The sequence below is a fragment of the Grus americana genome, chromosome 20 (assembly GCF_028858705.1).
Source record: "Grus americana isolate bGruAme1 chromosome 20, bGruAme1.mat, whole genome shotgun sequence".
NCBI classification, from domain to species: domain Eukaryota; kingdom Metazoa; phylum Chordata; class Aves; order Gruiformes; family Gruidae; genus Grus; species Grus americana.
The window spans coordinates 10,297,875-10,312,911 of NC_072871.1; the positions used below are offsets into that span (position 1 = coordinate 10,297,875).

The 15,037-nt window shown below is 43.6% G+C and overlaps 1 protein-coding gene across 12 annotated transcripts in view; it reads right to left on the reverse strand.

The window, feature by feature from the left end:
- The window catches only part of CCDC187 (coiled-coil domain containing 187), a 45,063-nt gene that overhangs the window by 16,240 nt on the left and 13,786 nt on the right, over positions 1-15,037 (reverse strand). For all 12 annotated transcript variants that reach the window (XM_054849105.1, XM_054849101.1, XM_054849110.1 and 9 more), the window contains 8 exons: positions 14,752-14,851; positions 10,079-10,269; positions 3,515-3,621; positions 3,001-3,111; positions 1,980-2,083; positions 1,217-1,350; positions 551-696; positions 227-414 (listed from right to left, as the gene is read on the reverse strand). In XM_054849105.1, the coding sequence (XP_054705080.1) occupies positions 227-414; positions 551-696; positions 1,217-1,350; positions 1,980-2,083; positions 3,001-3,111; positions 3,515-3,621; positions 10,079-10,269; positions 14,752-14,851 (1,081 nt within the window). The remainder of the gene's footprint in view (positions 1-226; positions 415-550; positions 697-1,216; positions 1,351-1,979; positions 2,084-3,000; positions 3,112-3,514; positions 3,622-10,078; positions 10,270-14,751; positions 14,852-15,037) is intronic.

Consider the following 15,037-nt stretch of genomic DNA (forward strand, 5'->3'; position numbering starts at 1 on the left):
CAGGGAGCTCGACTGTGCTCTGGAGAGAATACAACCATGTAGACTCCTCTCCTTCTACTTTACCCACACTTATTCTGTAAGAGAAAGACTTTATATTTGCTCTTTTCCCCTGAGCCAGGACAGTTTTTCTTCCTCTGAGCAGACAGCAGCACCTCCACCTCCTGCTGAGGGACCTGTCCCAGTCAGGGCAGGCCTGTGCTGTCCTGCCCATGCATCTCCCCCTCACCGTTTCTGGTGGCCCAGCCAGGCCAGCTCAGCCCTGGCCTTCTCCTGGAGAGCTTTTTTGCGGAGCTTGAGGAGGGCAGCCTGGTGTCGAGCTCGCAGCTCTTCTCCCCTCAGACACTGTTCCACCATGGCCAAGCTGAAATGGCAGAAGGTGCTGGAGCCTCCATAGTGCTGGCCGACTTCACTCCACTGGGGACAGAGCAGAGCGTCATGTTTGTTGGAGAAGTGCCATGCAGGTGATGAGTTTGACATGGGGACTAAGAGCCAAAGAAAATCCCTAAAAACCCAAACACCCCCCACGCTAGCAGGAGCCAGCTGGTGTTACCTGGCTGTCAGAGCTGGCCTGTTCACTCCTCTCTCCAGAGCTGTCCCCCGCAGAGGTCTCCTCACAGGGAAGATTCACAGCAGGTGACAACAGATTCAAGGTTTGATGGTCATGCAGCGGCTCCCCGTGCTCTGCTGGCAAGGATCCTGAGGAGAAGATTTAAGTCACTGTAAGTGAAATATTTCACTGTAACAGAAGGAAAAGAGACCCTCAAAACCTGTTCCCACAGCACATCAGTTACATCCATTCCCGAATTCAAGGCGCCTTTGCGCAGTTTTGGCAGCCAGGCCTGAGCGCTGCCCTTGGCAGGAGCCTGAGGAGAGTCGCCCCACAGCTGTCCACTTACAGGAGAAAATTGTGAACACCAACTTTACTTTCAAGTGAAATCATGGTAAACAGGTAAAAAGAAAGGGGTTATAAATAGGGTAAATAATTTCCAACTCTCAAGATTATTTTCTGTAGAAGTGTCAGGAGCACAAAGGGAGGTTGCTATGGTTTAAATATGCATAGTGAAAATAAGTATTTAGGTCAAAATTTTCAAAATCAGTTAGAAAATTAGTGAAATTTGTGATTCTGTGTTCCAGTCCCTGGATGCTGTTTCTCATGCCACGCTAGAAAGTGGTGTTGTTCGCCCAATACCACCAGATCCTGTAACTGGGTGTTCACCTCCTTGAAGCACTGAGCAATATGAACCCCTTCCTCCCAGAGGTTTTCTTTCTCCCACTATTTTGGGATCCATTGGACTGCGATCTTTTTCTGTCTTCAGTGCAGGTTGTTTCAGTGAATGTGTCTCTTGATTACTGAAGGTAAGAAAGGAAGGAAATATTTTCTCATTGCAGTCAGAGATACTATTTCAATTCCTAACTTTCATAGTGAAGTCCTCTATGGAAGCTGAATCTTTTTCAAACTAGCATGGTGCTCATTTTTATGCAATATTGGAAGTTTTACCTGTGCAAAGTTCCTTTCTGGTACTTGTATCCATGAAATTCTAGAAGCAATTTTCAAGTCTTTGATCTATCTCACTTTAAATGAATGTAAAAGTGTGCACATACATTATTCCCATTCATACCAAGGTATATAATAGTAAAGCAAAATGAGGAAAATTATATTTTCCCCACAAGTTTCAAAGGGGCTTCTACCTTAAAAAAAAGAAAAAGGCAAGATCACCCACAACAAAAGTGTTTATATTATAGTTTGTGCATAAATCAGAGTAAAAAGACTGTATTGCAAAGATTGATACTTCACATCAGAGTTCTGAATAAGTAAAATGTTCAGGCCATAGTCAAAGACTGTGACAGCCACATACATGAAATGAACATCCATTTTAGAAACCATGCACAGTGCAAATGCTCTAGAGCCTCAAGTCATTCATGTAGTCAAACCACAGGCTAAACCATCGGAGTGCGTCATTATAGACTGCCTTCCATACCTGCCAGCTGCGTTATCACCTGCCAATTGGTGTCCTCTCCACATTTCCTCTGCATGGTCCAATCTTGGCACAGAAGAAAAATTGCCTTTGGAGCTACTGCACTCCTGCAAATGCAGAAATTGTCCATAGACCTGAATGATCTATTTGAAAGTCAGAACTTTTAAGACTTCTTCCTTCATCCTCTGGGGAAAGCCCTTCATTGTAGCTAATGCTTTTCATATGTCAATAATTCCTAAAGAGTTGGATTAACTAATGAGCTGTATACTACTCACAGTGAAATAGCTGTGTGGGCATATGGAAGTAAGATAGTATAACAGCTTACTAACTGTTGCATATTTAGAGCTGCTTTCATGGGAGTCGGGGTACTGTGTTCATCCTTAAGGGCTTTAAAAACAAACAGACAGAAATTACTTCTGTCTGAACTGTTCAAACATATTGGGGCATTAATTGAGCTAAAGTATCCTCCAAAGCAAATACTCTCAACGATGTAACGAAAGCTTGGAATTGCACATGAGGTCTAAGCTTGTGTTTATATGCGTGGGGCTGAATTCCTATTCTAACAAACAGGCACTGAAGTCCATCAGTTCCTAGCTAACTTCAGAATCCAAGGCTGCAAACAAATAGCATGCTAAAAAAAATATTTTTCTTTTTTTAAAAGGATACTTTTTGGTCAAGATTAGCATCTCACTAGGCTCTCATGCCTGAGTAAGTATCACAGTAATTAATTCCAGGACTTAAAAACTCTCCTCTTGATATCACAGCAAAACCAGCCACAGACACCAAAAGCTGCAGTACCTAAGTGATTCCAGATCACAGTCCAAATGACAGCCTAAGGGACTCTGTTACCGGAGAGACCCGAGCACTTCTAAAGAGTTACTCTAATCTACAGGTTTTATCAATTAAAAAAACCCCTTTTGATTAAGGGACTCTAAGTGGAGGGAAAAAAAAAAAGCAGTGGGGATTGTAGGAACATTTTGCTGACTCCAGAAGCAGTAGCACAGGATCTGAAATGATAACTTACCTCTGGATTGTGCTGAAGCAGGTCACTCAAAAACCTCTGGCTCTCTTGAACCTCTAGCTTTGCTTTCTCCCTCAGCACTGTAAGCTGTTGCTTCTGCTGGAGCTGGTGGGCCTACATTAGGAAAGGACATGCTATAAATGATATTTTAACCAAGTCACATGGGTCATCAGAGCTGGGGAACCAAAGGGCAGCAAACTATGAGAAGGCAGCACAGGTATTATGCCACCAACTCCTGTTGCATCCTGCTGCCTTTGGAAGGCAGTACAAACTCTTTGGCTGCAGCAGAACAATGCATTCTTGCCCACCAGTGATAAAACAGGATCCCCAACTATCAAATTAAGGTTGACACCCCTCCCTTGTGGCTACATGGGCTTTATAAACCTGATGCAGAGTCAGCTGATGCAAACTGATTACAGCCTGCATACACCTGAATCCAGGGATAGTTAGCACCTTTTTTCCTGGGATAGAAGAACTGGAATTGCTCTTTGCTTGTTGTATAGGTTGTTTACTGTACCTTCAGTTTGTGAGCCAGTAGTAGGGAGGTTTGCCTCAAATTGTCCAGATGGCTCCTGTGTTTCTCTTCCAGTGCTGTGTAGCTAGGGTCTCCCTCACCTGCAGAAGCTTAGGAAATAGGCATTAACAGTCACTGTGTCTTAATTTAAAAAAAATACAAAGAAAATAATTTGTGCTCCATTTAATAGATGCTGGTGAAAGAAAGTATCAGAATTTACCAGAGGGAGGCAGTGGAAGCAGATTCCTTCAGATTCCAGGTGCTGCCTGTGTTTCTACACTGTCAAAGTCCTCGGTGATTTAGGCATTTGCTAACTGGCTTGCTGGCTTACCACTGAGGTCAGCACACCTTGTAAATAATCTAACAGCATCATGATATTTTCAGTGAGGTCCCAGGGCATCTGCTCCTCAGCATTCTCTACTGCATTTCAGGTCTGGCTGTACTGCTCAAAACATGCCTGAGTCCTCATACGTAGACATAAACAGGGGATTGCCAAAAGGGAAAGGCGGGATGTGAACATTGTTCCAAACTGCATTTTCCTTTCGAATCCTCCCTGGGCCTGTTTTGGAAGCCTCCCAAATCTGACATCTGCCTTTATTCCTGGAATAACTTCTCTGCATATATTTACTTCTATCATATCTGAAGAAGGAAAATGTCACTACCTACATCCCGTCAATAAATCTGTTAGCGTAAAGTCCTGGAAGTATTGGGGAGAGGGGAAGAGGTAGGACTCAAGAAGCCTATGCTGGGAAGGGGAAGGACTGGGGAGCAATTCCCATTCTAAGCCCGAAGTCCAGAGCGTGAGCTATGGCCACTCTTGCTCCCACTGCTCCTTCGCTGCACCAACAGGATCAGACCCACCAGTTACAAAAGAAGAAAAGCTTCCCAACCTGGTCACCTCTATGGGAACTCTAGCAGCATCACATGTGCCCCCTCCATCTCGCAGCTTCTCCCTGTACGGGGGTGCAGGCTTGATTTCTCTCTTGTCACAAGGGGAGACGAACCCGTGAAAAAAAACTTTCGCTTTTAAGTGGGGAAAACAAATCGTGTTCCAGGTGCACCCATTTCACTACTACTTCCTTATTGTAACTCTCCTGTCTGTCTTTTACAGTACAGGTGATGTAATGTTTACCAGTGATATGTTCTTGGCTGCTTTGAGCTTCTCAGATGAATTGCTAAGCTTATGCAAACAGGTTGCATGTTTACTCTGTGCTGTGCCACTGTCACAGCAACCAGAGTCATAAATGAATTGAAATGTGGGTCATAAATAGAAATAGGTTTGACTTGGAAACTTCAGATAAAATCTGTACCCCTATGCCAGTTGTCTGAATCCAAATTACCCCATGCCTCAGGATAAGCCCACAACATGCAAGGTTTGGTTTTGCTTTAAATACTGAAGGATCTTTAACATGGAAGGAGCAGAGTTGTGGGCTTCTTTGCATGCCAGGATGCTTTTTGTGTTCATGTGGATGTGAGTAAAATAAAATGCTAATGCTTCAAGCCTGATGCAGATTTTCTGTTGGAATGCTGCTGTGGTTTTATAAACAGCTTGACTGCAAATTTCACTTACTTCACTTACTGTAGGAGGCTTTCCTTAACCCCCTGCTTTTCAGAATCAAGAGACTGGATGAAAATCTCATCTTTTATTTCATTAGTGTGTATCTATCTCCTTATTCTGGAGGGTTGTTTGAAAAGGCAAAATCATACTGAATTACCCAGAAATCACATGCCCAATAAAGAGTTCATCCTTTTAAAAAGATTTTTGGTTTAACCCAGTCTTTCTAAATTTGAGGACTGATTCAGACTCTTTAATGCTTATAGTTACCAGAGCTGATTTTGTGAAATGTTATATTTAGGAAAATCCTGCTTCTACGGGGAAGTTTTATTACTGGTTTTAAGCAACGTAATAGAAAAAAGACAGGTGAACAGTCCTTCAGCGGGTATACAGACAGCTCATCACTTTCAAAAGCCAGATAAGGATGCCTCCTTCAATATTAACAAATAAGGTCATTTTATAAAAAAAAAGTACAAGCTAAATTTATGGTTGCTAAGTTGTCTTAGTAGCTTTTAATACTAATATCTGGGCCATTCTAAAGTATGGGAATCTATTAGAACATACTTTAAAACTGGGAAGTATTTTCAATTTGTGCCTCAAACTGAACGACGCTGTTGTTGTTCTGCTCAAAGCCTGACCAATAGTATTGATCTCAAAGTGAATAAAAAGTTTGTTCTGATCTGTTTTCACTCCTTTTGAACATAATTTTCCTAATTGTGGCTATTTCCAGATGCATTTCTTGTGTTGCCACATGCTGCGTTAAAGAAATACCATCTGGCTAAATTTCACGTCCTCTTACGTTATGATGAATGGCATTTTACTGCATACCCAGATAGCTTCAATGCACATATGCTCAGTCTTTAAAAAAAAAATGCTATTTATTAAATCACTTTCTGCTGCACCTGCAGAATCTCAGTAAAACCCTGTAGAATCTCTGTGACATATAATTAAAAAAGCTGGGCTAAAAGTCTCATTTTTCTAATCACTTGAAGCTAGGCAGAAGCACTTACCGCTGCTTTCCTCAAGGACAGCTTTTTCTCTTTCTGCCCATGTCAGCAATCAGTCCAAACCAGTTATTACAAAAATACGTATTTGCAACTTTAGATGCAAGCACAACTTTGACTACATTATTGCCTGGAGGTGTATGAAGATGGGGCATAAAGAGTCCTGAAAGGCTGCTGTGGAATGGAGCGACAGATCCAGAAGGAATTAACCTGTTTGATACCCAGGTCAGGGCAATCCTTCCCCTCCAAAGTTACTGTGCTAGCTCAATTGCTTCATTATTGTAGGATGCTGTTCAGAGAAGGGAAAGGATGGGTGAAATACCACCCAGGCATTTCAGTACTTTGTTAGCATGCAAGAACTGAGCTGTAGTGATGACAGGTAAATGGAGATGCAGAAAAGATGTTTGCTAACTCCTGATTACAACCGAGAAATGCAGCACAGGGGACAGGATGGCTGTTTGGCTCTTCTTCAGCAAGACCTGTGAGCCAAGAGCAATCCCTAAGCAAGAGTTTTCTAAACTTGAAGGCTATACTTGTTTATGCAGGAAAATCAATGGGCTCAGCTGCACTCTTGAGAACCTTGGAGAATCTGTATTTCCACGCCTGCTGAATCAGTTTCTTCTCTCCTCTATAAATACGTCTGGTAACCCACTTGCCATTGGAGAGTAGCTGCTTGCTAAACAAGGGGATTAATGTGGCCTGTGCTGCTCCTGTCCTCCCCATATTTTGTGTTTATATCTAAATCCTCTAGTGCGGAGGGTTGGCCAGAGTTCAGCTTCCAGCCAGATGTTGCAGCACATGGCAATATTTCACCCTGCTGCTGCCCCTTCCACGTGTGGCATGTCACATCCAGAGCAGCAGAGCAGCTCTTGCTGCAGACTAGCAAGAGAGGGCTGGGCCTGAATCTGGACCTAATCAGAATCCTAAATTTCCTTGGAATGTTCCTTCTATTGCTCATCAATTATACTAAATTCCCTCAACCCACTACACTTGCAATACGGATACCAAAGCCCCAGCCTGTATGGCAAAGCAACAGTGGACTGTGCAGAGCAAGAAATGCACATGTGTGTCCAGATGCTTTGCAGTGGTATTTTGCAAGTAACAGCACACTATGGAGTAGCAGCACGGAGAGGGACAAAGTCCTGACTTCGTGTGCGCACACAGGCTATAGGATGATTTATCAGCCAGCTATTAAGCAGTGCAAATACAGACTCTGAGTGTATGGAAAGAAACTAGTTCAGAGGGAGAAAACTGGTCTCAAAGGAAGTGAGCGCAATTCTCAAAAGCAATTCTCATGGTGCCTGTCATAGAGTCAAGCAGCATGCTATGCTTCAACGCTGCCATCACTGCAGACAACTTCAGGGATGTTTGGAGGCTGATGATGGAGCTCACTGAAGCTTCACCAGGCAGAAGCTTTGTAAAGTACAAAAGGCAGTGTGAGATTTTGAAGCAAAACACGAAGAGCTGTCTTATCTCAAAACTATCAATCAGAGGACAATTAGCTGAAACCATGCTGTTACACTTCTTTGCTGATCCCACTAATTTAATCATTTCTCCCTCTGCTACAAGCAATAAGGCAGCTCCCTCTAGTGATATGAGAAAATATGTCAATCAGCAGTTAAGGGGAAAGATGTTATGTCTGAATGTATTTTCTTTGTAGTCCAGGTTAAAATTCTGCATTTTCAGAAAAATGGAGAACATGCCATTTGCTTTTCTAATGCCAATTACTTTAAACCAGTAGCTATGCTTAAGCTTCAACATTTAGAAAATACTTTTTTAACAATGAATTTCAGCTTAAACCTTGTTTCTGAAATACAAAAAAGGAAAAACTTCAGAGTCTGGCCTGATGAAATGAGCTTTCTGGCTCGTTTAGTTCAATCTGCCTCACAGTCCAGTTGCAAGGCTGTAGGAAGGGGCACGGCAAAAATGTTTTCTTAGATCACCTAGTTCCCTTATTTAATAATGATACAGAAACTTGGGTACTGTGGGCTGTATTCAGGGGGTGTGCTGCAGTATCAAGGAAAGTATAGCTCATCTCCTCAGCTCCCTGTGGAAGAGACCTGGTGGTCTGGCAGGAATGATAGAAAGATCTGATGTAGCGGTGTCTCTGAGATAAGCAGACTGTGCAAACCACTTCCTCATCAGCTCACTTGGTTATTCCAAGTTTTGTGCCTAAACTGATTAGAGATGCATGTAAGACCTACGTGAATTACTTGCTAGTGATGCCTGTGGAGACGATTTGTGTTCATCACAGTATGTGCTTATAGCATTTGCAATTCTGGATTTTATGCTGGCTGTGTTTAAAAAGAAAATTCAGCTGTTCAGAACAGGTTCACTGTCTTACTCCAGGCAATAAATAGTTACAAATATTTCATGAATATCTGCTTCTTATACTGGTTTTATTATGTTTGAAAATGAAATTTGTTATTTTGCCAAGTATGTTTACTACAGAAGATTTTTCATCTCTTTAGCATAGAAATTAGCGTTAGGTGGTGCATGTATCTTTAAAAGGTAAATATTTCTCTTTTGCAGCAGTTGTATAGTTACACATTATGCTGCATGTGCACGGGACTTGTGTGTTCTGTAAAAGAGAACAGAATCAACTCCTGGCGTGATGCATTATAGCAGACAATACAGCCTTGCATCTGAATGCCCTTTTCCTGACAAGAGTGGCGAACGGATCCACTTGTGACCCATATTTTAAACCCACATTGTCTTCAGAATGACAGTTCTGTGCCTCATCTGCAGCAACATGGCCCGTAGTGGAACTGCTGGCTTATGGTCAAACCTTGGGCTTGAGCTCGCTCAAATGCTGTCAGCTCCTGCAGATGCTTGGAGAAGGTAAAGGTTTCTCCTGGCATAGACATGAGGCAGCAGTTCCTACTGTTCACGTGGTGAATAGCGGATGGCAGGGTCTTTTTGCCAGATAGCTTCCAGAATTGGATCCCTTAGTTATTAATATTAAATAAATACAATGTCTTTTGCTTATGGTAAACACTTCAGACAACAGACTTACTGTCCAATCATGTCAGATGCCCTCCTCATCCCTGGGGGGTGGGGAGAAGCATAGTAAACAATGCTGGCTTCTCTGCCACCTCAAAATCCAATATTACATATAAAATTTTGTGGGGAAAACAATGAAGAATCCTTAATAAGAGCAAAGGCTTTTTGTAAGTACCCTCTTTGAGAAAAGGTTATCTGATCTTGTTCTTTTGTCTCGGAAAAGCCCTTAAAACAATGCACCATCTGCTACTGTTTGGTGGAAGCAAGCAGAGATCTCTTCATTCTGAGCGGCCTACGTGCTACTGTTTGCCATTTAACCCTTTCGGCCACAGACTTTCCCTTGTTTCTATGCAAACATTTGTTGTGAGCAGAAGTGGCGATGCCCTGCACCCCACCCTTGCCTTGGCCAGCTCTGCAGCACCCTCGAGCAGATCTCTCCGTTCACCCTGCATCCTTCGTTAACACCTGTAAATGTTCCGTGCCTTGATGTCTCTTGCTGTACATTTACAATAATATCCCACATTTATCTGATGTGGTAATTATGAAGAATTAATTGCAAAGGTCCTTGAGACCTTCAGATGGAGCTGCAAGGTGCTGGAAAATGGGCTCTGGTCTGCAAGGGGTTTGTTCTTTTGGGGGCCGTCTGTAGCTGTTGCTGTGTCATTCAGCACAGGAGCAAGCTGTGAGGTGACACTGTGGTGAATTCACACCTGTGAGACAGCACAGCACTGTGTGGAAAACGCAAAGCATTTCTGTTGCATTTTTTACTGGGGTGTATCTGTTAGATTGGCCATTTTTTCATTTTTCACCTTTAAATCTGGAACATGAACCAGCTATTTGAAATTCCCCCTCATCCTAAAAGTTTTTCCAGTCCTAGTCAGAACCGTTAGCAAGAATTCTCTTGCAATGAAGAGACTACTCATTCTTTTGCAATAGCATAAGACGTGTCTTGGGAGGGCACTGAGTAACCACTGCACTCTGACACTTTGGGAAATGCCACCTTACCAAAGTCCAGCTCAAAGCCGTGGTGAGTCTCAGCTCCAGGGCTCGGAGCGGCAGGGGGCTGTAAGCTGAGGCTGTCCGGAGTCCTCAGGGTCCCTCTGGGAGACCAGTTGGCAATTTCCTCTTGATTCTGAACTTCAAAAATAGTCTCACCCAGGTAGTGATTCCTCTCAGCTGTGAGTTCTCTGTGTGGACTGTGTCAAGGTAACAACAACAATTACTCAGAGCTTTTGAGATTGTGCATGAGTATAAGCAATCTTTTGAAGTAAAAAAAAAAAAAGGTTATTTCATTTTAAGAAAGCTATCATTTATTAAATTTTGTTAAATGGAAACAAAAGACTCACTGAAAAATCATACCTGCCAATGTACAAAATCCCCTTGTACCTTGATCTTGTCAGGAAAGCTAACAACACTTGTCTTTACCTCCTCTAAATACAGCTCTGGAAGAGCTGGATATTTTTCAACCTGGTGGAAAGTAGAAACAGCAACCTTGCAGTTTGAAGCTTAATTTATGAGGGCTGCATTGTACAATCCGTGCCATTGTTACGACTTGGTTGCACAATCTAGCTCTGATCCTTGGCAAAGTTTTCTGAAATCTTTAGAAACAGAAAGTACTGATCTCTGTTCCAGCATTTCTGGAACATGTGTTGAGCACCAGGTCCCAAAGTCCTGATGAAGATCTCAGCTAACTGGTTTTACTTTGTTTTGATCTGTAACTATCTGAGCTTAACTAAAAAGATTAGGAAGGAAGGTGTGAAAATGGGCATTTATTGATCAAACCTCAGCTGAAACACAGGCAGAGACACTGAGACACATTGAAATGGCGACAGATGTTTTCCTCTTTATACAGAAAAATGAACGTGGAAATTTTTTTTTTTAATCGGCAATCAGCTTAGGGAAATCTCATTTCATTTTTCTCATTAATAAGCTTTTCTTTGTTTTTCATGACCCAGAAACTGCTAAAATGATTAGAACAGCTTCCACTAACGTGTCTTGGATATAGTCTTCAGAACGTGGGAACAAAGGTGGATGAGAGAAAAAGATAAGATCTAACAGGGATTTCTTAAAAAGCAGTTCTAATATTTGTTGGGCAAATACACTGAGTATTGTCTCTGCATTTGTGTTGTGTTAGTTTTTTAGTCAATGCCACTGTTTGCCTTGGCTCTTGAGAAATGCCTCCTTCTGTTTGGAAAGATTGATGCCAAGGTCCAAATCCAACCCTGCCTGTTTCCTGGGAAGGCTACTGCCAGCATCAGTGGAAGTCAATGCAGATTCTACAGAAAATACTGGGATTAACAGGAGTGGCCAGCAACGCCTCTCCTCCAGCCACAACCAGCTCTGCAGCAGGCATAAACCATCACAGTTCCCAGAGGAGGCTCTTTGGATTTGCATCCGCTAAAGAGAAAGCGTTCTTGGATCTGCAGTAGGAGGCAGAGCTGTGATCCGACAGCTCCCCGTCTCAGGGCATCAGGCCTCTGCCTGGTGGCTGCTTCCTCTGCCCTAGCCCGCCAGGCTGCCCAGTGCGCTTTCAAATCTGAACTTACGGCAAAACTTTATGAACTTTTTGACTTTCAAGAATGTAACAGAAAGCCACTTATATAGGTAACCGAATCAAAATAAGGATGAACTTTGCATACACTTTTCTGGCGGTTTGGAGAATTCCCATCAGTGAGTCATTAGCATTAGCAACAAATCTCCGTCAGCCGCCCCTGCGGACTGCAGAGCAGCCGTGCATGAAATGGGAACATTTCTTATGGAAAGAGGCACCTGCGAGATTTCTTGCGTGAACATGAGTCACTGTTTTTGCAGCTATAATTAAACATGTAAACACAAAACTGTACTGTTGAAACTGGCTGTGGATAAGATCATGTTCAAGAGTGCTGATGTTGTAACACTGGATGTTTTGTATTTGTGAATGAGGCTGGCAAACGGTTTTTAACAGGTGGCTTCGTTTAGATGAACTCTTGAAGAGAATATCTATTGTAGTCAACTGCGGACTGATAACTCATTATCACTGGTAGCAACAGCGGAAGTCAGAGCATAGACCCAATTCAGCCACTTTTACTAGCACATTTTCTAACCTAGATGAGCTATACAGGCATGGATTTACCAAGGCCTAAGAACACAGCACTATCCCCGCCTGTTAGCAGAGTTCTGTAAAGTTTTGTACGCTAGTCAAGAGACGGACTTCCTTCGCTCCCTGCTAACACTCCCCCATATGGACTTCATGCACTCACAGCACAATTGTGTCTGGAGCAGGAGAAATGATGACCCTGGAAAGTGTGTTCCTCAGTCGCATCCTGAACACGCAGGTGTTCCTTTATCATGGGACTTTGTGTCTGATCATATTGTCCCCTTACTGTCTCTACTGCTGCATCAGAGGAAGCCCTCAACCCACAGGAGATGAGTCTGGAGTTGTTCACAACATAGCAACACTTTCCACTTCTAATCTCTAAATACGGCAGTATTTTATCTGCAAGTAGCTCTCCTCATCTTTTGAAACAGCACTTGCAACAGGGTTGTGATTTATTTTTTGAGAGGTTTTGTTGGTGGGTTTTTTTCTGTGATGCTCTGAGGACTTTGTTTGACTCCACTGCTCAAACACACGGGAGCTTTGCTTTCTCAGTAATTGCATTGTTCAAGAGATCAGTGCAATCTGTCTTATTTCTACTTTGTCTGATGCTTGTCCATTACAGCTGAGGGGCTATTCCCTTCGGGGCCCATGGGGGTTCTGCACCTACCTTCCATTACTGTGAATTAGAGTTGCATGTAAGCACACACACATCAAGACAAGAGTAATGGACCCCACCATTTTCTTCAGACTGGTGGGCTGCGCTCTCTATGGTGCAGTGCACACGCAGCTCTGACTCTCTTCACTGCACGCTCTGAGTGCCAAGTGCTCATGTTTTATACATTTGCCATCTTCTGTGACAGAACAGCTCCATAATCCTTGCAACTGATCTCTCGGAGCAGAAATCAGCCCAACCTTTGTGAATGTGGTAGTTGCGCACAAAGAACAGGGTTTTAACTCAGTAATTCCAGTAATTACTGTTCATAACTTTGGTAAACTGAGCTGTCTGGACTTATCTCTCCAATTTTCATTTTCCTCTTGTTTACTTTGCACTGTGAAGCTGTAAACAATCTTCTTAAAAAGAATGCTGTGCCTTATATCCTGCCATCAGTTAACAAAACAGCTCTTCTTTCCCCTAGAGCTTTCTGGAGTTTTAACTGCAAGTCAGTTGGCACAGCCAGCTCAGTCCCAGGCAGCAGTGACCTGCCTGTCAAGCAGAGCCACGGTGTCCCTGCCTGGGCAGGAATCCTGCAGTACCAGCTCCTCATCCTTCGCCCTGAATGGGAAGTTGGGGACATGGTGGCCAGTTTGCTGCACACATGTCCTTTCTTTGGTAATGCCTGTCCAGGTCATATTTAATCGCCTAGGGCTCAGGGGATTTATTCTCTAAGGGAAGACCTCTCTGCAAAGGGATGTGTGTCCCCTGTGGGGACTCTGGCTTCGTCCTTCTCCATGGCTGGACAGGGGCACAGCCTGGTTTGCCGTTAGTGATTGCATCTGAACTAACAGGTCCCTTCATGGTCCTCCCTGTCACCAGAGATGACCCACCTGGGGCAGTTATACGTATACATCTTTGCTAAGATACAGGCTAAATGCGAAGTCTTCTATCAACTGCCATTTACATTAAACATTTAATTAATGTACGCTGACTGAAAACAACCTACATTAATGTAATCCTTTTTTTCAAAACTTCCTGCTTCGAAACCTATTTTCCATAATAATCACCATGCTCTGACATGTGTCCTGTCCAAGGAAACTTAATGTTTGTGAGTAGGTGTTGCTCCACTTGGACACAACCTGTAGAGCTGCAGCAATCAGAATTTTTCACCCACTTTTGGAGCAAAGTGAGTGAAAACAATCACTAAAAATAAGTGTATAGTATTCAGTTGATTAAATCACTCTTTAATCCTCTGCAAAAAGGAGATCAGTGGAGATTTAACTAGGTACTCGTAAAGACAATCAATTTATTCTCCTGCCAATGCCATGCGTTAAAATACTGAGGGTTCATGCTCAGTGGGGAGGGAGGCGCGGGCTACGGGCTACCTTCCAAACACAGAGCTCTGACCCGGGGACGCCGGCCCTCACGCTCCCGGGGGGCGGTGACTCCGCAAGCGCGGAGGGGGGCGCAGCGAGCGGCCCCGGTGACTGCGCGGCGGCGGGCTTGTGGCGCCACCTGGCGGACAGCCCCGGCGCCGCCGCGGCCGCAGCCTCCCCCCGGCCCGGGGAGGACCCATGTCCGCCCGGGGGCGGGAAAGGCAGAGCGCCCTCGGACAGGCGGGGCCGGGCTTGGCTGGAGAGGAGGAGTTCCGCCCCGTCTGCTCTCAGTCTCAGCAGGCTGCTGGGAGGTTGCATCGAGGGCAAAACTCCTGTAGGAGAGATCCATCTCCAAAAAACCCCAGCTGAACCTTTCCTATTGATCTTCCAGCTCTCTACAGCTAGGTGGTTCCCTCTTTCAGTATATCTTGTGTCAAAATCTGCCTACTTGGCAATTCGCTGGGTAAGGAATAAAAAGCAGTCTGGCTCCATGCTGAATTGGTGCTATTTATTTTAACTATGTGTGTGTGTGGTGCATTTAGCAGAGAATAATATATCCAAATTTGTTTACCTTCTAGCGAGGAATCTGTGAGATGGAGAGGCTGGACTGGTTATTGGCTTTTCATGCAATAGGCTTATGTCCACCTCAGAGCTCTTATTCGCAGGAAAACCTTTTAAAAAGACAAATGAAGGCATTTAATAAATATGCTCTTTGTAGAAATGAAATGGCCCAAGCTTTGACATCTATTCTGTGCCTTTTTATGTGTAAGCACTTAACTTTCATATAGCTCTTCTTATCCACAGTTTTCTAAGTACACAGGGTTAGGTTTATAATTCCTTTCTTACTTCTGGGAAAG